Source organism: Neoarius graeffei, chromosome 13 (assembly GCF_027579695.1).
Source record: "Neoarius graeffei isolate fNeoGra1 chromosome 13, fNeoGra1.pri, whole genome shotgun sequence".
In the NCBI taxonomy this organism is placed as follows: domain Eukaryota; kingdom Metazoa; phylum Chordata; class Actinopteri; order Siluriformes; family Ariidae; genus Neoarius; species Neoarius graeffei.
In genome coordinates this window covers 20,518,795-20,546,752 of record NC_083581.1, presented here as the reverse complement: position 1 = coordinate 20,546,752, position 27,958 = coordinate 20,518,795, and the positions used below count along the sequence as shown (strand labels likewise).

Below are 27,958 nucleotides of genomic sequence, written 5' to 3'. Positions count from 1 at the left end.
CAGATAGGATTTTTGAACTGGGGGGGGGACTGAGCTGTCAGCAAATGATTCCATTTTGTGTGTGTGTGTGTGTGTGTGTGTATATATATATATATATATATATATATATATATATATATATATATACTGAAGCTTCAGTATACATTAGACTTGTGAGTTTTCTAACTGAATGAACATTGGTAGACAAAGGCCTACCTGGTCAACACTAGCCATACATGATCAAATTATTATTTGTCTGGTATGTTAATCACACTCCAAAACTTCATGTCTTCTGCATGTTTTATTTAAACATTTGCTGATCTCAGCAGGATGAAGAATCTCATCACAGAAACTTTAACTGTAACTTCTAACAAAAAGGGAATGTCCAAAAATTAATAAAATAAAATTGAAATGATTCACACTCGTGCCTTCATGTAAATTATTAGAAACATAAAATGTGTATGAAAACAGAAGTATAAACACTTGAACAACAGATTCACACAAAAATAAAAAAGTATTTTTTCCAATAAACAAAACTGATCGAAAAAAAAATTTCCCTCTGCAGCCAAACAAATTTACCGTCTAGAAGCAGACTCAGTAGGTCCCAAAAACATCTCTCCGCCACGTCCCAGTTTAAAAACTGGGACATCATGGAACATGGAATTCGAAAAAATTGGACAGTTAATGAAATGAAACGAAAACCCCAACGTTTATGCTGGTAGATGCTAGATTTCAATGCTTTTCCGACTTCAAACTTCCAACTTACGAATACAACTGAACGCACCATTAGTCGTAGCAGAAACACCGTTGCTATCAAATGGATGAGCTGTGCAGTGTTATTAACCGAGAATTATGTGGAAAATTGAACACCTTGCTTTCCCAACTCTGTAAGGATCTGCTCCAGCCTTTCCCCTTCTTGAATCGGTGTAATGTGGATTGATCACAGACAAGGCTACTGCTGCTGCCATTTCAACTTTGTGCTGCAATGTAAGTTAGCCTAACTAACGGAACATTAATCCTCACTTTTTCTACCCATGTTTGGTGCCTTACGTAGGGACGGTGGGGGGGGGGGGGGGGGCAGGTAGGGGTCACTATAAATCTGGGGGGGACATGTCCCCCCAGTGCCATCTGCGCCCTTGAGTGCTGCAGTCTGTGAGTCAGTACTAAAGTGCTGCAGTCCGCAGAGGCGATTCTAGAGTCTGTTGTGGCCCCAAGCAAAAATTTCCAGGGGGCCCTTCTGACCAGTGTTCATCACCAATATGTTATAAATAATCTGACACCAACGAAAAATGTATGAAACCAAAGTTTTTTTAAATTCCAAATGTGAAAATACAATGGTAAAGAACAATAAAAACAATAACAAACAAAATAAATAAGCCCTCGGGCCCCAACTCTCGGGGGGGCCCCTGGGCCAGGGGGCCCCAAGCAGTTGCCTGCCTTGTCTGTTCATAAGCTGCGCATCTGGCAGTCCGCGTGAGCGTCGATGGTCCAGTCTGTGTATCAGTAGAACAGTCTGCGTGGGAGTTGGTGCTCCAGTCCGGGTGAGTGTCAGTACTACAGTCTGTGTATCAGCATGACAGTGAGTCAGTGTGACAGTCTGTGTGTCAGTGCCACAGTCTATGAGTCAGTACTAAAGTGCCGCGGTCTGCGCGAGTGTTGGTACAACAGTCTGTGACTGGGTACTAAAGTACCGCAGTCTGTGTGAGAGTCAGCATTGCAGTCTGCGCGAGTGTCGGTGCTGCAGTCTGCATGAGAGAAGGTACAACAGTCTGCGCGAGTGTCAGTACTTACAGTCTGCGTGAGTGTCGGTATCTCAGTCTGCATGTGTGTCAGTGCCTCAGTCTGTGGGAGTGTCAGTGCTACATTCTGTACGACGGTCTGTGTGTTGGTGCCGCAGTCTGAGCGAGTCTCGGTGCTGCAGACTGTGAGTCAGTACTACAGTACTCCTGTCTGCATGAGGTTCAGGACTACATTCTGCCTGAGTGTCATAATTGCAGTCTGTGCGAGTGTTGGTGTCACAGTCTGTGAGTCAGTACTACAGTACTTCAGTCTGCATGTCATACTTGCAGTTTTTGCGAGTGTCGGTGCCGCAGTCTGTGATTCAGTACTACAGTACTACAGTCTGCGCGAGTGTCAGGGTGGTGGTTTGCTTGTGTGTCGTGCCACGGTCTGCGTGAAAGCGTCAATGCCGTTGTGTGCACGAGAGTCGGTACTCTGGTCTGCCTGTGTGTCGGTGCCATGGTCTGCAAGTCAGTACGACAGTAATGCAGTCTGAATGAGTGTCGGTACTCCAGTCTGCGCGAGAGACAGTACAACAGTCTGCGTGTGTCACACTTGCATTTCGTGCGAGTGTCAGTGCCGCAGTCTGTGTGTCAGTGCCACGGTCTGTGTGAGCGTCAGTACTGCAGTCTGATTGTCAGTACTACAGTCTGCATGAGAGTCGGTGCCGCAGTCTGCGTGAGCATCGGTGCCAGTCTGTGAGTCAGTACAACAGTAATGTATTCTGCATGAGTGTCAGTACAACAGTCTGCATGAGAAACAGTAATAAATTGGGGGATAAATTAGGGATAAAATTAGCTCATATCGGCGGCACGGTGGTGTAGTGGTTAGCGCTGTCGCCTCACAGCAAGAAGGTCCTGGGTTCGAGCCCCGGGGCCGGCGAGGGCCTTTCTGTGTGGAGTTTGCATGTTCTCCCCATGTCCGCGTGGGTTTCCTCCGGGTGCTCCGGTTTCCCCCACAGTCCAAAGACATGCAGGTTAGGTCAACCGGTGACTCTAAATTGACCGTAGGTGTGAATGTGAGTGTGAATGGTTGTCTGTGTCTATGTGTCAGCCCTGCGATGACCTGGCGACTTGTCCAGGGTGTACCCCGCCTTTCACCCGTAGTCAGCTGGGATAGGCTCCAGCTTGCCTGCGACCCTGTAGAAGGATAAAGCGGCTAGAGATAATGAGATGAGATGAGCTCATATTTAAAGCCTTTAATTTTCTGTAAAGCTGCTTTATGACAATGTCTATTGTTAAAAGCGGTATACAAATAAATTTGACTTGACGGTACTACAGTCTGTGCGAGTGTCGGTGCCAGTCTGCGAGTCAGTACTACAGTATTGTAGTCTGCGTGAGAGTCAGTGCCACAGTCTGTGAGTGAGTCCTACAGTACTGTAGTCTGTGTGAGTGTCATTACTACAGCTGCTACACATGTGGAGTTTCGATTTGTCTAAAAGATGTTAAGAGAAACAAAGCTGGCTGTTTCATCGCTTGTTTTTTCTTAAGGTGAAGTGAAATGAATAACAATGTCATATTTTCTGCAGTAGGCTGTAACACATTTTCCTTTTATAGAAATTGCAAAATCACATATTTAAAATGTTCCATTTCACTGAAGTTAATCCATATTTATTACTTGTCTTGCTTTTTGTATAGGTTTAGGTGTTAATACTTTTCATCATGGCTTCATCATCACCTTTAAACAGTAAGTGATTATTTTTCCTCACAAAGATAAAAGTAAACACAACACATTCATGTGTCCCAAATGCAGAATCCTGCTTATTGTAGAAATATGCATTAAATTGAACATTAAACGACTTATATAAAGCAACACCATGTGTGTTAACAGAAGAAAGGAGAGGAAATTAAGGGAATTCATTTCATTACTGTCATGATGCCTAAATTGTTTATTATCCTGTCCTAAAAATCCTTCTAATTTCAAATCTACATGTGTAGATTCTTTAACACTGACATTTTCCCCTGTTTAAGTCACAGTAATAGTGCCAACAACTGAAGCCCCAAACCATACTGTCATAGTAGGTGAGTTACTTCTCTGGATAAATGTCATGTTGGAGCCTGATATTATCTATTTAATAAAACTTTACACAGAAAATGGTCAGTTTAACAAAGTCGTACTGATTCGCACAAACAGTTAAAAAAGCAACCATGACATGCTCTGTGACAAATTCATTTGGCAGGAGGTTTTGTTCCTGCATGTATTTTTACAGAATTTTTAGCTGTTACCCTTTTTTTTAAAATCTAAATTGTGTAATACCACAAAGTGTCTGTATTCTTTCAGTTTAGTGTTTTGTATGCCAATAGGACTTTTGTTGCCTCCATGTTTGTTTTAGTGGTGATTCTGCTGGTCTTGTGTACACTGGCTGCCTTGGTGTACCTGTTGTATCGCTACCTGTGTCACAACAAAGGCATCTACAGGACAGCAGGAGAGGCTGCGCCAGGTGTGGACCCAGACCGAGTCTACCATGACACAGTCACTGAAAACAAGGAGTACTTCATTTAAGTAATGCAGATTGCCAAGGATACATTGGCAGTGAAGGTCATACTGAATGGATATGACATTTACGATAGGTTTTTTTTTGCTGAGAAGATTGATGAAGCTGTGGCTGAGAGAGCATTGCCACTGTGCAGACTGTGTGCTAAGGAGTTTACATTAAGTCAATGATTGGGCATTTTGTTTTGGCATTTTATCAACATCATGATGCATAATTACGTACCGGTATCAGAAGCACAGTAAGTTGGTCAGATAGTGTAGCAAACCTTTTCTCTCTGTGCAACAGATTTATTTATGTACCCGAGACCTGTTGGTGGTGGTGAGATGCAATGAAACCACCACCTCTGTTAAATACACAAGTTAGTTGAGCATGTTTGGCGTATAAGCACACAACACCATTCTCAAACATTTTTGTTCACAAGGCAGGTAATTTTCGCTTATAAATGCTTTTTTCTTATGTGGCTGACCCTACTTTCACATTAGCAAATGACTTGGCACTTGTGGGTGTGTACTTTCAAGGCCATCTGGGGGGGGGACTGTATAAGTATGAAACATTTTGGGAAACATTTTGCTAAAAAGTGTTGCTTTCCCCCATGTAAGGAGATTTCTGGGACACCCTGTTATACATAGTCAATCAATCTAACAGGGCACATCTGGGCAACAAGAAACATCTGTAAGTCACATGTTCACATATTTTTGATCACTTGAAAAATGAGTGTCATGTCGTAAGTTATTTAAGGTGTCTAGATGTCAGGAAATGAAATCAGGAAATGAAAGCTGAAATTCTGATCGATCGTCCTGTATTCATCTTTTGATCTCAAACCAAAATGTCTTCAGTGTCTCGCACAAATAACAGAATAGTCCTTGCCATTCTAGTATTTTCAGAGGGGACTGTATTATATAGACACACATACTCCTGAGGTCAGAAGTTTACATGCACTCATCATGGGCATGAACCAATATTGGGCTTTCAGTGATTTCTTTGAACTTTTCTTTTTCTGGATAAGAGGGATTGTACAACATACATCTTTAATAGAAAATAACTCCAGTAATTTGGTGTGCAAGTTTTAATTTATTTTGAGTTTTCTGAAAATCAACACAGGGTCAAAATTATACATACAGCATACCTAATATTTGGTTAAACGTCCCTTAGCAAGTTTCCCCTTGACCAGATGCTTTTGGTAGCCATCAGCAAGCTTCTGTCAGAATTCTGGTTAGATATTTGCCCACTCTTCTTGGCAGAATTGGTAGTGTTCAATTAAATTTTTATGTTTCCTGGCATGGATGCTACTTTCAAGCACAGGCCACATATTTTTTGATAGGGTTGAGGTCAGGACTTGTTTTAAGCTTAATGTTAACCTGCTTTATCCACAACCGGCTTTGATGCGTTTGGGGTCATTATCCTGTTGGAACACACAATTTGTCCAAGTTTAAAAAAAAAATTTGCTGATGATTTGAGGTTATGCTGAAGAATTCTAAGGTTGTTGTCCTTCATTATTTCAGTCACTTTAACCATGCTTAACAATTAATACAGTGTTCTTGGGGCCTCACCTTTACTCCTCCAAATGGTGGTCATTGTGGCTAAACAACTTAAACCAGAAAACTACTCCAGAAGGCTTTTTCTTTATCCATGTGGTCAGCTGCAAACTTTAGTCAAGCTTGAAGGTGTCAGTTGTGGAGCAGGGGCTTCTTTCTTGAATGGCAGCCTCTCGGTCCATGATGATTTAAAACTCTCTTGACTGTAGACAGTGTTTCAGCAGCTTACAGTTCATGACAGGCCTGGCCTTGGTGGTTCCTGGACATCCAAACCAATTTCCTCTCAGTTTGGGTCTTTTTCTAGACCTTGACAAAGTGGTTTCTCCTCCCAATAACTTGTACTTGTCCAACAAACCCTTTTTATATTGACACAAAGAAGCTACCAGATGGAGTCAGTCATCATCAATAACAGGAAGTTAAGATGCCTTGGCAAATTAAGACATTTTGGAACTTTCAGCACCACTGAATTAATAATCCGTGTGGGTGTATGTAAATTTTTGAACCTGTGTGTATAATTCTGACCCGGTGTTCATTTCAGAAAACCTAAAATAAATTAAAACTTGTGCACCGAATCCTTGTTTTCTCTCTTAAAGATGTATGTTGTACAATCTTTCTTCCCCAGGAAAAGACCAGTTCAAAGAAATCACTGACAGCCCAATATTAACATGACATTCATGTCTATGGTGAGCATATGTAAATTTCTTCTCACCTGTGTATATTTAATTAATACAGTACAACCCAGTGATGCTGACAGCCATGTAACATTATACAACCAGAAATACAAAGACTGACATCTTATGATATTTACCTCAGGTGTGGCTGCTGCATGTACAACACCATCTGCATTGTCTGCAAATGTGAAGCTAGAATTGGAACATAGGAAAATATTAAGTTGTGCATTTGTGGCTTCATGTACTTGGTTATGTTGTTACCTAACCAAATCCAGCAATCCATCACTACCACCAAAACACTAGATATTTACTCACTAAAAGAAAACACAAAAAAGGTATTTTGAGAATCCTTTTATTCTGTGCATGCGTAAGCTATTTTAAAGGCTGTTTATTATTAAAAATATTACACTCACTCACATATCCAGCTTATGACAACACTGTGCATTGAGTCTATTTTTATTTTCCTGTATCTATCTCATCTCATCTCATTATGTCTAGCTGCTTTGTCCTGTTCTACAGGGTCGCAGGCAAGCTGAAGCCCATCTCAGCTGACTACGGGGAAAGGCGGGGTACACCCTGGACAAGTCGCCAGGTCATCACAGGGCCGACACATAGACACAGACAACCATTCACACTCACGTTCACGCCTACGGTCAATTTAGAGTCACCAGTTAACCTAACCTGCATGTCTTTGGACTGTGGGGGAAACCGGAGCACCCGGAGGAAACCCACGCGGACACGGGGAGAACATGCAAACTCAGCACAGAAAGGCCCTCGCTGGCCACGGGGCTCGAACCCGGACCTTCTTGCTGTGAGGCGACAGCGCTAACCACTACACCACCGTGCCACCCTTCCTGTATCTATAAATCACAAAAATTGGTGCTTAATGTCAGGGTTTTTTTCTTCTGCAATCCCACTAGTAACTAATTTTTTTTTTGAATAGTAGGACAATAATCAAGCTGTAATATCAGATTGAAAGTTAAGTTCATGCTTTATTAGGAATGCTTGTACACCTGCTCATTTATGCAGTTATCCAGTCAGCCAATCATGTGGCAGCGGTATGGTGCATAAAATCATACAGATGCAGGTTAAGAGCTTCAGTTAATGTTCACACGATGCATCAGAATGTGATCTCAGGGACTTTAACCTTGACTTGGTTGTTGGTGTCAGATGGGCTGGTTTGAGTTTTTCAGTAACTCGATCATCTGGAATTTTCACACACCGCAGTCTCTGGAATTTACCAGAATGGTGTGAAAAACAAAAAGCACTGAGTGACAGTTCTCTGCATGGAAACACCTTGTTGAGAAGAGAGGTCAGAGGAAAATGGCCAGATTGATTTAAGCTACCAGGCAGGATATAAGTAACTCATAGTTACTCTGGAACTGTGGTGAGCAGAAAAGCATCTCAGCATGCACAATACATCGAACAGGACTGGAACCTATTGTGGTCGTCTGCTCTTGTAGATTATCCACCTCAAAGTTTGCTGTTTTGTACGTTCTGAGATGCTTTTTTAATTACCATGGTTGTAAAGAGTGGTTATTTGAGGTAATGTACTGTATCCCTCCTGTCAGCTCAGACCAGTCTAGTCATTCTCCTCTGATCCCTTTCTCATCAACAAGGCTGTAGACCTTCCACACACAGGATGTTTTTTGCACCATTCTATGTACTGTTGTGTGTGAAAATCCCAGGAGATTGGCACTTTCTGAAATACTCAAACCAGTCCATCTGGTACCAACAATCAGGCCATGGTTAGAGTCAGAGATCACACTTTTAGCCATCCTGATGTTTGATATGAACATTAACTGAAGCTCTTATCCTGTATCTGCATGAATTTTTACCCTGTGCTGCTGCCACAATTGGCTGATTGGATAACTGCATAAATGAGGTGTACAGATGTCCCTAATAAAGTGGATGGAGTGTGAATATAATGGTGATATGTGCTACTGCCTAAATATACTTAAAGTATTGATGTCTGCTGTCCTGGAGAACATGCAGCATATCACCATTTAGATGAATATCAAAACATTGAGTAAAAAATAACTTTTATAGAATTTGTTTAAATTTCCAAAATAGCTTTTATTGTTAATTAGGTTTAGTAATTATTTAAAAAAAACCTTAGTGGTAATTGTAGAGTTTTACCTTTTTAAAAATATTAAATATAACCCACCTATTTAAAAAACAACTCCCTGAACTCCAGTTATTTGTTGAACCTTGTTATATTAGATCCCATAAATGCACACTGCAAGTCACGAGTATGGGGTACTGGTGATCTTGGTATATTGCATAAATGCTTCTTTCCAATGCTAATTATAATCATGTGCAGGTCTGAAACCTTTGCTGCCTTTTATGCTGTTTTAGCATGAACCTCTTTAAAATGATGTATACATCAGAGTAAAATATTTAACAACCTGTTCTATTGGTTGTTAAATATTGTACACTTGTTCATTTATGCAGTTATCCAGTCAGCCAATCATGTGGCTGACCTATTGTCGGATACCCAGTAGAGCTGCTGTTAAATGCAAGTTTTCAGGAAAAAACTGAAATGAACACTAACAAAACATGAGGTGGTCTGTATAATGAGCTAAATATCAGTACATACTTTCACAGTACAAGCAGCTGAACAGCTAGTAAAATTGGTGCATTTTATGTACAAAACTGGTTTCCTGCTACAGATGCATATTCAGTATTCTGGGTGGGGTTAATGGTTAGAGCATTAGGATCTCTTTGATAGATAGTTGGTATCAAGTCCATTGCTTGATTTTAATATTGAAATTGAAAAGCATCAGTTCCAATCTGTTACAAGTAATTGCGTCAACCCAGCAGACAACAAACGGATCAGAAAACCATATAAGAATCTGTATGTATTTGCAGTGGAAGGTATGTAATGAAACAACTTTGAAAAAGCATCCACACAACAAAATTTAATGACAGACACTGTATTTGCATGTATAAAGCATGAGTATACAAAAAAAAAATTGACATTGCAGAGTTGGTTGACAGTGCACATTAATGTGTAGTATTTCTAAAAATTACTGCTGATAAATCTTTATTAAAACAAAATAGCTTTGAATAAAAGTGCAAAAAGCATGCAGAACCATCATGATGCAGTTATCAATATGTTTCTGATATGTTTATCACTTATCATAATGTGCAGAATTATTCAGAGAAGAATGTCAAGTCACATTAAAAGCTTTTAGTGCATTCTAATCCGGATCTTTGGTACAACCGCTCCTTGGTTATACATTTCAATGTTCACTAGAGGGAGAAATAACTGTTTGATGTGCTTAAGCACATTCTTTATTAAAAAAAAAAGGCTTGTTTAACCTCTAAACTTCTGATTAATTCAACGTTGAGAATAATGCTAAAGAAATTAAATTGTGACGAACAAACCCTTTGGGAGAAGTAAACTTTCACTAAACTAAAGTTAAACAAGGATTATATACAGTTCTGGGTATCCGACATGATGTGGACATAATTAAAAAGCCAACCAACATTCTGAATCGAATATGAGGGCTTATTTACTGCATTTTAATCTGTAATATTAAAGTTGTGGTTCTCAATTTTGACAGCCAAGTCTATTTCTCTCATCTTTCCCAGAAGTACAGTACTCTAATTAGAATGGGTAAAATATTCCACTATATAACTGCTGTTATTGTATGTCATTAAAATAAATATATTATTAGAAGCCATTTTAATAGCTACAACGTGTAAATAAATGATGGGGCAGAGCTAACTTAAGAACAATAGTAGTAAATGTGTGGTTGAACATGAAAAAAAAAACATTTATCTGCCACATAGATAGAAATTAACTAAAAATGTGTTTTCCAACCATAAACAAACGTGGTCTAAAAGAAGTTTGCAGTGTTTTATCATGTATTTTAAACTGAAAGATATCAACAAAGGACTGTCCTGTTAGTGGGGACTATAAAACATTACATTCTGTTGTATCACTATCATGGCATAGCCAAGCTGCCCTGAAGGGGCAGGAGAGAAGGGGGAGAGAGAGAGAGAGAGAGAGAGAGAGAGAGAGAGGGGGGAAAAAAAAAAAGAGAGAGAGAGAGACCACCAGACAAGGGGAAAAGTCAAGGTCCAATCACTTCCTTCTCACTGTTACCAAATAGTGTAACCCCCTCCTGAACCACCCATGAAGTAGTTGCTCTTGCGTTGTGTCATCACCACATTTGCACCCTGCATTGCTGCCAGCTGTGCTGCATTTGGAGCATGTCCAGGAGGAGGGGGCTGGTATTTTGAACGGAACAAGCAAATGAGGTAACATTATGGCCTTGTAAAACAGCGTTTATAAAAGTTATGCATAATTACACTGTCTGGCCCCAAAAAAGTCACCATTTGGATTTAAACAATTGAAACACTTAAGAGCCTTTGACTGGATAATTACTGCAGTGATTAAGGGGTCATCCATAATTTATCATTATCACAAGCGTACAAACTGTATGCAGGGGGGAGGGGGTTAATGACCAGGCGTACACTTTTTAAAAATGAAAAAATGATGATCCGTCAATGTGCGAATCGGCGGCCGCCATGTTAAAAATTTCGCGCCACATCGGTGTTGCCAGCTAGCTCAACACGCTTTCTTTCTTCAATACAACAACAATGGCTGACCCAGATTTTGACCACATTTACAAATTTGTGAATAGCAGAAATACCGCTATTCACAAGACTCCTTCAAACGAGTACGAGCAGTTTTTAAACATTTATTGTTTCCTGCATTCATCTGAGAAGCGGCAGGAGGCAGTTAGGGCAGGACAGGCTGCTTGGAAAGAATCAAAAACGAACGTTTCAAAGCCAAAAGGCAACGGCTCCCCTTAAAAAGACAGTTCCTAATTTTCAGAAATCAGACCCTCCAAGATTTCGCGATGTTGAGATTTACAACTTCAACGCAAATTCAACCAATCCCCGCGAATTCAGGGCGGTGTTGCAATTATATCCAATCACGGCAACTTTCCCGCAAATTTGACCAATCGTTGGCGTCGTCTTGAGGTGACGTCGACAAACTACCTTCCGCCTTACTTCCAGTGTTGCCAGATTGAGTGGTTTCCCGCCCAGTTGGGGGGTTTCAAGTGCATTTTGGCGGGTTTTGAACATATTTTGGACTGGAAAACGTCAGCAGTATCTGGCAACACTGCTTACTTCCGTGTATACGTTCAAAAGAAGCAGCATGCGCGAGTCAGTGTTTATATAGGCTTAAATTCTGTTACTGAAAGTGTTATGTTTACAGTGAAGGACTGTGTGCACTTTGCATTATTTTTTTTACTTAATACAAGAAATTAATGGATGCCAACATTTTTGCCAAAATGGTATTTTATTTTCCATTGTTTAGGCAGCTTCAGCATCATACTGTGAGATTCAGTTCAAATTGTTTTTTTTTCTTCTATGAAGCCTGAGCCATTTATTTTATTAGTTTATCATTATTGTTTAATTTAGTCTTCAGGAGAGACTGCCTGCACACAGTACTAGTATTAATAGTTTTTTTTTCTTATATGAAAGCTGTGGCATTTATGTTATATTTTAAGGTAACTTCATGTTGTGCTGTGAGGTTCTATGCACTTTAACTTTTGAACCAACAGGTGCATTTGGATAAGTGAAGCCTATTTTTCTGCATTTTTGTAGTCCTGGTAATCTTTTATATTGGTAAAGATGTTTATAGGACCATTTCTGTGTGTCTTTGTTTTTTTAATCAATAGTTTTTCAGTAATAACTTAATATTTAACATATCACTCAATTTTAATCACAAAAAGAGAAAATCGCAACAATTTCTCGCCACTTTCACTTCCTCCTGCAATGTAATCGCAACAAAAACCTAAAAAACACCGCGACTTTCATCACAATTTTTTGGAAAACCCCCCGCAACATCAGACATTTTAGCCCGCAACAATCACAAAAAAGGCCTGGGGGGACTGAATAATGAATCGCCTGCTTTCTATGAAAACTTCTGGACCCGTATTGTGTCTTCTTTTCTTCTCTTGTGAATCATTGTATTGTCCTGTCATTCAATTTTAATAAAAAGTAATACAAGACATGGTTTTATTTTGAATTCCTATTCCACGCAGATCCATCATTTTTTTTGTCCGTTAAATGTACACTTGGGGGGGGGGGGGGGGGGGTTGCTCAAAAGTCTACTCTTTGTAGACTCATGATAATGATGGATGACCCCTAATGTGTTTCAGCTCCAACAATTCTTTTAATCCTAACTAATACAGTGAGTAGCTTCTCATTTCTTAAACAATCATGTTGGAAGACGTATCCCGTGGTCATGGAAAAGATGTTACTGTGTTTCAAGGAGGTCAAATTACTGGCCTGCATCAAGCAAAGAAAACAACTAAGGAGAGCTGAGCTGAAATGACTGGAATTGTCCCAACACATTAAAACCTGGAAGGATAATGATGAACCATCAACTTCATGGGAGAAACGTGGCCGGAAAAAAAAAAAATTTGACTGTTCAAGATTGGCGATCAGTTGCGCTTTGTTAAGTCGAATTGTTTTTTTTTTTTTAAATAATATATAAATTAAAAAAAAAACAAAACAGGAGAACTCACAGCAATGTTTAAATAGTGAAACTGTGATCATTTCCACACAATGTAATGAGAACTCACACGAGTGGGATTAAACAGCTGTGTGGCTGCAGATAATCTGAAGAAAAGGCTTCAGTTTGCTAGGGGGCATAAAAATTGGACTCCAGAGCAATGGAAAAAAGTCGTGGTCCAAGGAGTCTGACTTTTTTTTTTTTTGGCCAGACAGTGTATAGAATTCATATATGAAAGAATAAAAGTATTACATTAAACCCAACCCAGAACATCGTGTGGTGTGAGAAATTTACATAACCATCATTTGTTAACCTGAAAACATGATGGTGTGTTTTTACATTATCATTCATTTCACTATGGTTTTCATTTTATGATAAATTTATTTATGGGTGTACTCACAGGTATGGAAGCAGTGCTACCAGGACCAAATCGAGCTCCAGCATCAAATCCCCCTTCCACTAGTACTGTGGAGCCTGAAGGATACACGGGTCCCATGGGGTAGTAACCCATGGGAACATTAGGGGTCATTGCGCCAACGGGCACAGTCTGGGGCATGGGCACAAACATCTGAGTTGCAGGGTAAGCAGTGGTTATTGGAGGTAGCTGCCCAGTAACCTGGGGTGGGTGCATATACCTTGGCTGATAAATCTGTAGAGGAAAGAGGAAGATACCAAGTTCACAATTAAGCTATTTATTCAAATGACTCCTACACCATAACAGTTAAGTGGTATAAAAATATTGCACTTCACCATAATTACAGAATGCAGTGTTGCATTTTCAAGGATGAAAATCGAGTGTGCAAGTATTAATCAGTTAGGTAAATCCCTAGAATTTTAAAAAAATACACTGCTCACAAAAATTAAAGGAGCACTTTAAAGAAACACATTAGATACATCAGATCTCAATATGAAGTTGGATATCTATACAAATATCGACAGGGCAATGTCTTAGGAACAAAAGGATGCAAAGTCTTTTAATGGAAATAAAAGTTTTCAGCCTACAGAGGGCTCAATTGTGTAGACACCCTAAAATCAGAGTGAAATGAAGATGTGGCAGGCTAGTCCATTTTTTTCAAAAACTTAATTTCTGCAACTCAAAATGCTTTTCAGTATCTTGTGTGGCCCCCACGAGCTTGTATGCATGCTTGACAACATCGCGGCATGCTCCTAATGAGACGACGGATGGTGTCTTGTGGCATTTCCTCCCAGATCTGTGTGAGGGCATCCCTGAGCTGTTCTACAGTCTGAGGAGCAACTTGGCGGCGCCTAATGGACCGAAACATAATGTCCCACACATGTTCTATTGGGTTTAAGTCAGGGGATCGTGAAGGCCATTCAATTGTTTCAATTCCTTCATCCTCCAGGTACTGCCTGCATACTCTTGCCACATGAGGCCGTGCATTGTCGTGCATTAGGAGGAAACCAGGACCTACTGCACCAGCGTAGGGTCTGACAATGGGTTGAAGGATTTCATCTCGATACCTTATGGCAGTCAGAGAACCATTTCCTAGGCAGTAGAGGTCTGTGCGTCCCTCCATGGATATGCCCCCCCAGACTATCACTGACCCACCACCAAACCTGTCATGTTGAACGACGTTGCAGGCAGCATAACGTTCTCCTTGTCTTCTCCAGACTCTTTCACGTCTATCACAGGTGCCCAGGGTGAACCTGCTCTCGTCTGTGAAAAGTACAGGGCGCCAGTGGCGGACTTGCCAATTCTGGTGTTCTTCAGCAAATGCCAGTCGAGCTCCACGGTGCTGGGCAGTGAGCACAGGGCCCACTACAGGACGTCGGGCCCTCAGGCCACCTTCATGAAGTCTGTTCCTGATTGTTTGGGTAGAGACATTCACACCAGTGGCCCTCTGGAGGTCATTCTGTAGGGCACGAGCAGTGCTCAGCCTGTTCCGCCTTGCACAAAGGAGCAGGTATCGGTCTTGCTGATGGCTTGAGGACCTTCTACGGCCCTGTCCAGCTCTCCGAGAATAACCACCAGTCTCCTGAAATCTCCTCCATGTTCTGGAGATTGTGCTGGGAGACACATTAAACCTTCTTGCTGCAGCACGTGTGGATGTGCCATCCTGGAGAAGTTGGACAACCTGTGCAACTTCTGTAGGGTTAAGGAATCGCCTCATACTGCCAGTAGAGATAATTACTCAAGCCAAAACCAGCACGAGTGAAAAATCAGCCAAAAAAGATCAAGAGGGAGAAACTTGAAATGACCTCCACATGTAAAACCAGTCCTGTTTTGAGGGTTTTCTGATTGTTGCCACTGTGGTGCACCTGTTGTTAATTCCATGAACACCAATACAGCTGAAAGTGATTAACGATGCCCTCAGCTGCTTAACCAACCAGAAAATTATCAGACAGGTTTAACTGATTTCATGCCAGGCCCAATAAAAAAAAGTGTTCCTTTAATTTTTGTGAGCAGTGTAATTAAGAAAGAAAGCAAGAAAGCACAACTTTATTCATCACACACTTGTGAAATTCCTCTCTGCATTTAACCCATCTGAAGCAGTGAACGCACACGTGAGCAGTGAGCGCACACACCCAGAGCAGTGGGCAGCCATGCTAACAGCACCCGGGGAGCAGTTGGGAGTTAGATGCCTTGCTCAAGGGCACCTCAGCCCAAGGCCGTCCCATATTAACCTAACCACGTCTTTTGAACTGTGGGGGAAACCGGAGCACCCGGAGGAAACCTATGCAGGCACAGGGAGAACATGCAAACTCCACACAGAAAGGCCACTGGGCTCGAACCCAGAACCTTCTTCCTGTGAGGTGACCGTGCTAACCACTTACACCACCGTGCCACCCTAATTACTTCTAGCTATCAGTATTTTATCAAAACCATGTGACAACTGATGTTTTTGTACAACCCCGATTCCAAAAAAGTTGGGACAAAGTACAAATTGTAAATAAAAACGGAATGCAATAATTTACAAATCTCAAAAACTGATATTGTATTCACAATAGAGCATAGACAACATATCAAATGTCGAAAGTGAGACATTTTGAAATTTCATGACAGCAACAAATCTCAAAAAAGTTGGGACAGGGGCAATAAGAGGCTGGAAAAGTTAAGGTACAAAAAAGGAACAGCTGGAGGACCAAATTGCAACTCATTAGGTCAATTGGCAATAGGTCATTAACATGACTGGGTATAAAAAGAGCATCTTGGAGTGGCAGCGGCTCTCAGAAGTAAAGATGGGAAGAGGATCACCAATCCCCCTAATTCTGCGCCGACAAATAGTGGAGCAATATCAGAAAGGAGTTCGACAGTGTAAAATTGCAGAGAGTTTGAACATATCATCTACAGTGAATAATATCATCAAACGATTCAGAGAATCTGGAAGAATCTCTGTGTGTAAGGGTCAAGGCCAGAAAACCATACTGGGTGCCCGTGATCTTCAGGGCCTTAGACGGCACTGCATCACATACAGGCATGCTTCTGTATTGGAAATCACAAAATGGGCTCAGGAATATTTCCAGAGAACATTAACTGTGAACACAATTCACCGTGCCATCCGCTGTTGCCAGCTAAAACTCTATAGTTCAAAGAAGCCGTATCTAAACATGATCCAGAAGCACAGACGTCTTCTCTGGGCCAAGGCTCATTTAAAATGGACTGTGGCAAAGTGGAAAACTGTTCTATGGTCAGACGAATCAAAATTCAAAGTTCTTTATAGAAATCAGGGACGCCGTGTCATTCGGACTAAAGAGGAGAAGGACAACCCAAGTTGTTATCAGCACTCAGTTCAGAAGCCTGCATCTCTGATGGTATGGGGTTGCATTAGTGCGTGTGGCATGGGCAGCTTACACATCTGGAAAGACACCATCAATGCTGAAAGGTATATCCAGATTCTAGAGCAACATATGCTCCCATCCAGACGACGTCTCTTGCATTTTCCAACATGACAAAGCCAAACCACATATTGCATCAATTACAGCATCATGGCTGCGTAGAAGAAGGGTCCGGGTACTGAACTGGCCAGCCTGCAGTCCAGATCTTTCACCCATAGAAAACTTTTGGCGCATCATAAAACGGAAGATACGACAAAAAAGACCTAAGACAGTTGAGCAACTAGAATCCTACATTAGACAAGAATGGGTTAACATTCCTATCCCTAAACTTGAGCAACTTGTCTCCTCAGTCCCCAGACGTTTACAGACTGTTGTAAAGAGAAAAGGGGATGTCTCACAGTGGTAAACATGGCCTTGTCCCAACTTTGAGATGTGTTGTTGTCATGAAATTTAAAATGACCTAATTTTTATCTTTAAATGATAGATTTTCTCAGTTTAATCATTTGATAGGTCATCTATGTTCTATTCTGAATAAAATATGGAATTTTGAAACTTCCACATCATTGCATTCCGTTTTTATTTACAATTTGTACTTTGTCCCAACTTTTTTGGAATCGGGGTTGTATTATACCCAAGTTTTATCACATCTAAGAAATGGGCCTAGTCTTACTAGATTTTGGCACTTAGGACATCATAAGCTCAGTGCAGAATGTCATTTATCCAACAGAATAAATCCACTATAGCCTATGTACGTTCTCCATTTTGGCCATGATTGTATTTTCAAATATTTTGCACTGTTTTTAGGTTGTCCATCAGTCCATGTGTCCAAGATTTTCATTAGTACGATATCTCACGAACAATTAGGTGAATGTTTGTAGGGTTAATTTGGAATTTTCACTGTAACTAGGAGATCAATTGTTTAGATACCCAAAGAGGGTCTAAGTCACAGCAAGGTTAAATGTCTGAAAAAGGTTTTCTTCAATAGCTACTTTCCTGTTTGTCAAACAGAGATGTTACTTACATACTGGTATTAAACTCAAGGCCTGATTTTGGCTATCTACGATCTCGGCCATCATCAGTCTGTACTTCAGTTAATGTGAGATTCTTCTTAATGTGATCTCAAGAACAAGTTATTAAACATTTGTTGTATTTATATTGAATTATGATTGTAAGCAGCAGATGAACTGACTAGACTTTGGAATTGATCCAAAGAGGGCCAAGCAAGTTCAAATGTCTGAAATAACTTTTCTCCCTTCCTGTTTGAAGTGTAGTTTAAGGGTATTTCAGGCATATAAATGTGTCACAAAAGGACCAGACTCGCTGGTGGTGGAGGCATCCCCATCCACAAAGCTGGTGTCGAGTTCTGCTTGTTACTTACCTCAGAATAGGCAGGAGGGGCATCTGTGTATGGGGGTACCTGGGGTGGTGGCACTTGCATAGCAGGAGGGTATATGGGTGCTGTGCTCTGCTGAGGATACACAGCCTGTTGTGGATATGACCCTGCATGGACACAATCAGGAATTTATTTCAGTAACAGTAGACACCACAATTCTGTGCTGTATTGAAGACATTTGGTTGATAATATAAAAACAAAAATAAATATTAATAAATTGTAAATTAAAGACTGGGATAAATGCTAAATTATAAACAGTCTAAATTGGTATTGTCTATGCAAACTCAAGCACTGAACATAATCCAAGCATGGACCGAGAGACCTAGAAAAGTCAGTGGCTATGCTCACAGAAATCAGTGTGACAAATATTACATTAGTTTCTACCATTTATTTCAGCTGAGACAGAAACTGTAGATTAGAAACTAGCTAAAATTTAAGCAACATGTTAACGTGCTTAGTACATCCAGGGTTGCTAACATTCCGGGATTAAACTGGAACCTTCTGTAATTAGCCTTAGTTACCCGTAATGGAACGTTCCTGGAGATTTTTGGGGAGACTGAAAAGAGAATTCAAAGAGATTGATACATAAAAACAAAAGCTGCAAGCTATGATTAACAGTCTGAGCACTTTCTGGGCCTTAGAGGCAGAGGGAGACCAAAAGCTGTTGGGACCATCCTACTATATTTGATGGCAATAGGTCAAGCTCTTGCTGATATATTGCCTCACTTCTTGTTTTCAGTAGCTCTACAAAGTTGCGAATGATCTTGTTAGTTAATATCAGGTTATGGTGCCAAGCATAGTCTATGTGCCAAATCTGGTGGCAAAAGCCTTTCCAACACTTTGGTTGAGGTTTAAATTCTTGATTGCAGAACTTCTCTGGCTCATCTGTGTTTTTTATCGAATTCCAGTCTGGGCTTCTGATTCTTATCGATAATGAAAGGTTTGAATCTTGTGGCATGGCCTCTATATTTCTGCTCTCAATGTCTTCTTCAAACAGTGGATTGTGATACCTTCACTCCTGCCCTGTGGAGGTTGATGGTGATGGCAGTGACTCTTGTTTTTGGGCTTTTTCTTGACAGATCTCACAATTTTTCCATCATCAACTGCTGCCGTTTTCCTTGGCTGACCTGTTCAATGTCTGGCTGTTAGAAACCGCAGGTGTACTTTCTTTTTCAAGACATTCCAAATTATTATACTGGCAATATCCAATGCTTGTGCAATGGCTCTGATCCATTTTCCTGCTTTTATCAGCTTCAAAATGGCTTGCTTTTGTCCAATAGACAGCTCTCTGGTCTACATGTTGGATTATCCTTTTTAACAAAAATAAAATAAAAACCCAGTCTTCACAGGTGAAACCCAGGGTTCAAACCAAAAGTACACATTTGGAACTAGTAATTATTTAAATCAATCAATCAATCAGGGTACACCTGGGCAACAAGAAACACCTGTCAGCCACAAGTTCCAATTTTTTCTGATCACTTGAAAAATGGGTGGATTTAAATAAAAAGTGCCACGTTCTAAGTAATCACATCTTAATATGAAATGAAAATTCTGATCTAATCTTTTGATCTCAAAACAAAATGTCTTCAGCTTCTAGCAAAAACTAAAGAACTGGTCTTGCTGTTCCAATACTTTCAAAGGGGACTGTATCCAAAGCAGCAGTGCTGAGGTGAGCCCTGAACATTAAACTGCAGGATCAGGATTGTTAAATGTTCTTTCTACATTAACAGCAGCTAAGAAGAGTCAGTGAGTTTTGTCGGCCCCATGGAGCCCTCACTGCTCAAGGTCAGATCATCCCTCCAGGGTCATCAGATCTTCCCTTCCTGTATTACTATTAACTATACTGTAATATATAAAGGGATCATCCAGCGGATTTATTCTCAAACTTATTTCAAGTAAAAGTAGTCACAGACTTCAAAAATCAAAACTTTCATTTTCAGAGACCAAAACGTTTGAGAAAAATTAATTTTCTTTAAAATGCCAGACAGGCTTGACGTATGCTATGACATCATATAGCGGTTGCTTGGAGTAACTCAACTGTTTATATTCTCCGTTTACATCATAGTTTTGCTAGTTTTACAAGTATTTTAACAAAAAGTTATCAGTTTTTAAATAAGTATGCCTCATTGTGTAGCATGTAAATGCCACAATGATGCTAAAAAGAAAGCACAAGCTGGAACTAGCCTGCATTTCCACAAAGAAAATGCCAAGTGTGCTTGATCAGCTGGAACAGAGCGTTACCGAAAGAAACTGGATCAGACATGAGACCTCGTGCTATAAATCTTTGTTTTACATGATCTACATGGTACTGGTTCTGGGTAGATTAAAAAAGAGAGAGAGAGAGAGACACAGAGAGAGTGTGTGTGTGTTTGTAGTGGAGCGTAATGCTGTGCGCTCTAAGATGGTTCAACTCGCAGTGTGACATGACACGTCACACTAATTTTTTTTTACATGATCTACATGGTGCTGGGTAGATTAACAGAGTGCGTGAGACATGGTTCAGTCCAGACGTGTCACAGTTGGAACAGTGTCGAGATCTCAAAAGCTGTAGAAGGAGTAACATGCCAAAAAACAGGTGAATTAATAATAATAATAATAATAATAATAATAATAGTCTCGTCTTCTTCCGCTTATCCAGGGCCGGGTTGCGGAGGCAGCAGTCTGAGCATGGAAGCCCAAACTTCCCTCTCCCCAGACACCTCGGCCAGCTCCTTGGGAAGAACACAGAGGCGTTCCCAGGCCAGCCAAGAGACATAGTCCCTCCAGCGTGTTCTGGGTCTTCCCCGGGGCCTTCTCCCAGGGGGACATGCCTGGAACACCTCCCCAGAGAGGCGTCCAGGAGGCATCCGAAAGAGATGCCCGAGCCACCTCAGCTGATTCTTCTCAATGTGGAGGAGCAGCGGGTCTACTCTGAGCTCCTCCCGAGTGACTGTGCCTATCTCTAAGGGAGCACCCAGCCACCCTGCGAAGGAAACTCATTTCGGCCGCTTGTATCCGCGATCTTGTTCTTTTGGTCATTATCCAAAGCTCATGGCCATAGGTGAGAGTCGGAACATAGATCGACCGGTAAATCGAGAGCTTCGCCTTTTGGCTCAGCTCCTTCTTCACCACGACGTACTGGTAAAGCGACCGCATCACTGCAGAGGCTGCACCGATCCGCCTGTCGATCTCACGCTCTATCCTTCTCTCACTCGTGAACAAGATCCCGAGATACTTAATCTCCTCCACTTGAGGCAGGACTTCTGCACCAACCTGGAGAGGGCAAGCCACCCTTTTCCGGTCGAGAACTTGGAGGTGCTGATTCTCATCCCAGCCGCTTCACACTCGACTGCAAACTGCCCCAGTGCATGCTGAAGGTCCTGGTTTGAAGAAGCCAACAGGACATCATCCTCCGCAAAAAGCAGAGATGAAATCATGTGGTTCCCAAACAGGATTCCTTCTGGCCCCTGGCTGCGCCTAGGAATTCTGTCCATAAAAATTATGAACAGAACCAATGACAAAGGGCAGCCCTGCCAGAGTCCAACATGCACTGGGAACAGGTCTGACTTACTGCCAATAATACGAACCAGACTCCTGCTCTGTTCGTACAGGGACCAGACAGCCCTTAGCAAAGAGCCCCGAACCCCATACTCCCAAAGCACCCCCCACAGAATACCACGAGGGACACGGTTGAATGCCTTCTCCAGATCCACAAAGCACATGTGAACTGGTTGGGCAAACTCCCATGAACCCTCGAGCACCCTATGAAGGGTATAGAGCTGGTCCAGTGTTCCACGACCAGGACGAAAACTGCACTGTTTCTCCTGGATCCGAGGTTCGACTATTGGCCGAATTCTCCTCTCCAGTACCCTGGAATAAACCTTCCCGAGGAGGCTGAGAAGTGTGATTCCCCTATAATTGGAGCACACTCTCCGGTCCCCTTTATTAAAATGAGGGACCACCACCCCAGTCTGCCACTCCAGAGGCACTGTCCCCGACCACCACGCGATGTTGCAGAGGCGTGTCAGCCAAGACAGCCCCACAACATCCAGATACTTGAGATACTCAGGGCCGATCTCATCCACCCCCGGTGCCTTGCCACCGAGGAGCTTGCAAACCACCTCAGTGACTTCGGCTTGGGTAATGGACAAGTCCATCTCTGAGTCATGAGCCTCCGCTTCCTCAATGGAAGACGTGATGGTGGGATTGAAGAGATCCTCAAAGCATTCCTTCCACTGCCCAACAATGTCCCCAGTCGAGGTCAACAGCTCCCCACCTGCACTGTAAACAGTGTTGGCAGAGTACTGCTTCCCCCTCCTGAGGCGCCGGACGGTTTGCCAGAATTTCTTCGAGGCCGACCGATAGTCCTCCTCCATGGCCTCACCGAACTCCTCCCAGTTCCAAGTTTTTGCCTCCGCAACTGCCCGAGCTGCGGCACGCCTGGCCTGCCGATACCAGTCAGCTGCCTCAGGAGTCCCGGAGGCCAACATGGCCCGATAGGGCTCCTCCTTCAGCTTGACGGCATCCCTTACTTCCGGTGTCCACCACCGGGTTTGGGGATTGCCGCCACGACGGGCACCGAAGACCTTGCGGCCACAGCTCCGAACAGCCGCATCTACAATGGAAGTAGAGAACATGGTCCACTCAGACTCAATGTCCCCCGCCTCCCTCGGAAGTTGGGAGAAGCTCTCCCGGAGGTGGGAGTTAAAGACCTCCCCAACAGAGTGCTCGGCCAGACGTTCCCAGCAGACCCTCACCATACGTTTGGGCCTTCTAGGTCTGTCCGGCTTCCTCCTCCCCCAGCGGATCCAACTCACCACCAGGTGGTGATCAGTTGACAGCTCAGCCCCTCTCTTCACCCGAGTGTCCAAGATATAGGGCCGGAGATCAGATGAAACGACAAAGTCGATCATCGACCTCCGACCTAAGGTGTCCTGCTGCCACGTGCACTTATGGACACCCCTATGCTCGAACATGGTGTTCGTTATGGACAAACCGTGACTAGCACAGAAGTCCAATAACAAAACACCTCTCGGGTTCAGATCGGGGAGGCCGTTCCTCCCAATCACGCCCCTCCAGGTATCACTGTCGTCGCCTACGTGAGCGTTGAAGTCCCCCAGTAGAACAATGGAGTCCCCAGTCTGAGCACCTCTCAGTACCTCTCCCAAGGACTCCAAGAAGGCCGGATACTCTATACTGCTATTCGGCCCGTAGGCACAAACAACAGCAAAAGCCCTCTCCCCGACCCGAAGGCGCAGAGAGACGACCCTCTCATTCATGGGGGTAAACTCCAACACATGGCGGCTGAGCCGGGTAGCTATAAGCAAGCCCACACCAGCCCACCGCCGCTCACCATGGGCAACTCCAGAAAAGTGGAGAGTCCAGCCCCTCTCGAGGAGCTGGGTTCCGGAGCCCAAGCTGTGCGTGGAGGTGAGCCCGACTATCTCTAGACGGTACCTCTCAACCTCCCGCACAAGCTCAGGCTCTTTCCCCCCCAGCGAAGTGACATTCCATGTCCCAACAGCGAGTCGCTGTGTTTGGGGATCAGGCCATCGAGGCCCCTGCCTTCGACTGCCACCCAATCTACACTGCACCAGCCCCCTACAGCTACCTCTGTGAGCGGTGAACCCACAGGAGGTCGGGCCCGCGTCACCGCTTTGGGCTGAGCCTGGCTGGGCCCCATGGGCAAAGGCCCGGCCACCAAGCGCTCGCATACGAGCCCCAACCCCAGGCCTGGGTCCAGGGTGGGGCCCCGGCTGCGCCATACCGGGCAACATCACGGTCCTTGGTCTTTTATCCATAAGGGTTTTGGTGAACTGCTCTTGGTCTGGCCTGTCACCTAGGACCTGTCTGCCTTGGAAGACCTTAACAGGGGCGTAATGCCCCCGACAACATAGCTCCTAGGATCATTCAAGCAATGCAAACCCCTCCACCACAATAAGGTGGCAGTTCTAGGAGGGGATAATAATAATAATAATAATAATAATAATAATAATAACAAAGTAAACTTAAGAACAATAGTGTGCTTCACGGTGCTTTGTGCTTAGCAAGCACACTAATAACTCCTTACTGTTTTCCCCACCCAAACAGCCATGAGTCCACCCAAGTGAATTGTCTAAGCTGCATAGCACAGAGACCTGTAAAATGAGAACTCTGTCTTAAAAAAAAAAACAGACAGACACCGTTCCAACTCTGACACATCCAGCCTGAACCGGTGTAGTGTGCTTGTATACAGTTTTTGGATTGATGCACCCATTCTCTCGTTGTTCTTTTTTTTTCTCCCCCCACAGAGAATGAATGGGGCTCACAAATTGAACTGTCCTGCTCAGACACACTTCACTGGAGAACCACCAAACTTCATGTTATACCTCAGACCAGATCCCCCCCCACACATACATACAATCAGTTCTGACCTACACTTGTCTTTTCCTTTCTTTTCACTGATCCCTTTCCCCCTCATTCACTTCCATTCATTTTTATCCCATTCAAATGAATGGAGTTTCGGGAGAAAACAGTCATGCTGCACGCTTTGCCCCCGAAAATCTTGTTTTAAATCACGCCACACTACGTTAATCTACCCAGCACCATGTAGATCATGTACAAAAAGATTTTTAAGCACAAAGTGTCATGTTGCACTGCGAGTTAAGCCATTTTAAACTGAGATTTTAGAGCGTGCAGCCATACACACTACACACACTCACTCAATCTACCCAGAACCAGCACCATACAGATCATCTAAAAAAGATTTTGCAGCGCGAGGTCTCATGCCTGATCCAATTTCTGTCAGTGACAGACTGTTCCAGCTGATCGAGCACAGTTGGCATTTTCTCTGCGGAAATGTAGTCTAGTTCCAGCTTGTGCTTTCTTTTGAGCATCACTGTTGCATTTGTGTGTTACACAATGAGACAGACTTATTTAAAAACTAAAATTCAGTAAAATACTTATAAAACTAGCAAAAAGTACAATGTAAAGAGCTGAGTTACTCCAAACGACTGCTACATGACGTCATCGCATACATCACCACCACCACCACAGGAAGCCCATCTGACATTTTAAAGAAAATTCATTTTTCTCAAAACCCTAGACTATTTGGTCTCCAAAAATGAAAGTTTGATTTTTGAAATCTGCAACTACTTTTACTTAAATTAAGTTTGAGAATAAATTCACTGGCCCTTTCAACAAGGTCCTAAAGTGATCTCATTTTATTTTAGATATTGTCAATAATAAAATAGTCTATAGCTATGACAGCAAAATAGAGTGGCGGCTACAATTATCGACAGTCCATAATTATCAACATCTTTTCAGATTTACCGATAAAAAACAAATTTTATAAAAGGTGAGTTTCAGTTACAACAGTTATTATTGGTTAATCAATCAACCGGAATACTCTCTCACCCTTTGATCATCTTGTCTGATGACACAGCTTGTTACCTGAGATGGAATTTTTTTAGCACGATCAGCAATTTGAGGAAAACCCGGACGTTATCATTGCAAGCAAGCATGGTGGAAAGATCATGGACAGGCTTTACTTATCATGAAAACATCAGTGAATTTGATCTCTTTGTCGGAACCTACTTTGTTTCTTACTCTTTCATTTGACAGTCACCATTTTGTATCTAAACACGCGTTTGAGAAGTCACGTGAGGTGTCAATAATAGTGATCACTTTCACCGGTGTCCACCATTATCAACACCCTGTGGAATTAAGTGACATTTACAACTTATGTATCAGTCTTTGTGTAACATTGTTGAAGTAGATGAAGTATTTTAAAAGAAAATAAAAGTGCCGTGATTTATAATTTTTTTCTGATTCATAATGGAATGCTTATAGAGTATTTGGAATCCTATTGCAATAAATAGAATTAGACCAGAATTAAATTGTACAATGTCAACTGCCTGTTGACATTTATTAGTAAACTACAAAACTAGAAATTAATACAAACAACAAATGATGAACAAAATATGATCTATGAAAATACTTCGAAAGTGGGTAGAAAGTGGAACAAAGATTTTGACAGGTTAAGCATTATCACTTCGTTTGTTTACAAACATTAGAATTACTTCATTTACATAAGCACTGACATCGATATACAGAGGCGATTCTAGAGTCTGTTGTGGCCCCAAGCAAAATTTCCAGGGGGCCCTTCTGACCAGTGTTCATCACCAATATGTTATAAATAATCTGACACCAACGAAAAATGTATGAAACCAAAGTTTTTTAAAATTCAAAATGTGAAAATACAATGGTAAAGAACAATAAAAACAATAAAAAACAAAATAAATAAGCCCTCGGGCCCCGACTCTCGGGGGGCCCCTGGGCCAGGGGGCCCCAAGCAGTTGCCTGCCTTGCCTGTTCACAAGCTGTGCGTCCGTCGATATATTTATATAAAATATATTTTGTACTAAATATAAGCCTATGTAAAACAATTTTTAAATAAAAACTATATTTTGTTAACTTAATACCACATACCGGGTTTTTTTTTAATCAATCATCTGGATATCGATAATTCTGGAACGGTATCACGTGATTACGCTAAGTAATCGGGAATCAACTCTCTTTTTTTTTTTCCCCCCCAGTGGAAGTTTGAGTAATTATTCATGCACAATTTATGTATTGAAAGTCTCTTCTACTTTTGCACGGTGGTGTAGTGGTTAGCACAATGGCCTCACAGCAAGAAGGTTCCGGGTTCGAACCCAGTGGACAGCGAGGGCCTTTCTGTGTGGAGTTTGTATGTTCTCCCAGTGTCTGCGTGGGTTTTCTCCAGGTGCTCCGGTTTCCCCCACAGTCCAAAGACATACAGTTAGGTTAATGTGGGGCGGCCTTGGGCTGAAGTGCCCTTGAGCAAGGTACCGAACCCCTGACGCTGTAGTGTGGCTGCCCTCTGCTCTGGGTGTGTGCGTGCGTTCACTGCTTCAGAGATGGGTTAAATGCAGAGGATGAATTTCACTGTGCTTTAAGTGTGTATGTGACAAAGGTTTCTTCTTCTTTCTTCTTAAAAGATCGTTAAGGTGTCGATAATTGTAGCCGCTGCTCTAGTTATGCTTAAGGCTGCGTTTTACAGTTTCATAGGGTCAGCCAGTTTACTGTAGGGCTTTGACGAGATATTTCCTTTAATGGGAATATGTGAATTTATCCATTATTTTATATATTACATTAGGCCTAAATCCTAAACTGCGGACAAATACAAATTAAATAAGCAATAAAAAACCAGGTTCGTCACTGAGCTGACAATCAACATCAAATTAAACCTGAAAATTGTGCTTTCAGTCAAGATAAACAAAAAAAAAAAACCAATGACTAGCACTAGCCTATAGCAGGCTAGTAAAACTCAAACTGTAGCGTCAGAGTTTGATTAGCTAGTAAGCTAATTAGCCATGTTCACGGTCACCTTTTTATTCACAACGCCAGCAAGAATTTCGTCTGATCATTATTAAAATAAACTGTAAACAAAGTAGATCTGTACGGATGTATTGACATTAGATTATAAATCGTTTTCGTGTGAAGAAGTGAACTGAAATACATAATGCTATTGGACTGAGATGTTTGTATGCTAACAATCCCGCTACCCCTCAGAGTGGCCTTAAAGCCAGGGTAGGATGTGACTAACTCATCAGTTAGGACGGTGTAGAGAAGACCACGTACACAAACCCACCTTTGTTGTTCATTGTTCTTCGTGGAATACAAATTAATTAAAACACAAAATTCGCTTCCTGGCTACTTCCTTGTTTTCATCCGTCTGTTCACTCTGCCTTCTGCTGACGTCACTTCTTCTTCTTTAAGGTTTGATGG

The 27,958-nt window shown here is 42.1% G+C and overlaps 1 protein-coding gene and 1 long non-coding RNA gene across 2 annotated transcripts in view; one reads left to right on the top strand and one right to left on the bottom strand.

The window, feature by feature from the left end:
- Window positions 1–10,552, top strand: part of LOC132896478 (uncharacterized) — an 11,013-nt gene extending 461 nt beyond the window's left edge. The window contains exons 2-4 of the long non-coding RNA XR_009656058.1: window positions 3,396–3,444; window positions 3,729–3,779; window positions 4,091–10,552. This is a non-coding gene — a long non-coding RNA (uncharacterized LOC132896478). The remainder of the gene's footprint in view (window positions 1–3,395; window positions 3,445–3,728; window positions 3,780–4,090) is intronic.
- On the bottom strand, window positions 9,365–27,958 carry dazap2 (DAZ associated protein 2). Its single transcript, XM_060937328.1, has 4 exons — window positions 27,822–27,958; window positions 18,176–18,297; window positions 13,400–13,648; window positions 9,365–10,697 (listed from the first exon to the last, which is right to left on the bottom strand). The coding sequence occupies exons 1-4, from the start codon at window positions 27,832–27,834 to the stop codon at window positions 10,569–10,571; spliced, it is 513 nt and encodes a 170-aa protein (XP_060793311.1). The 5' UTR covers window positions 27,835–27,958; the 3' UTR covers window positions 9,365–10,568.

Coding starts and splice junctions, on each gene's coding strand:
- dazap2 (XM_060937328.1), bottom strand. Junction 13,649..18,175: donor CCCCTCCTGCCTATTCTGAG/GTAAGTAACAAG, acceptor TTTCCTCTACAG/ATTTATCAGCCAAGGTATAT. Junction 10,698..13,399: donor GTAGCACTGCTTCCATACCT/GTGAGTACACCC, acceptor TCAAAATACCAG/CCCCCTCCTCCTGGACATGC.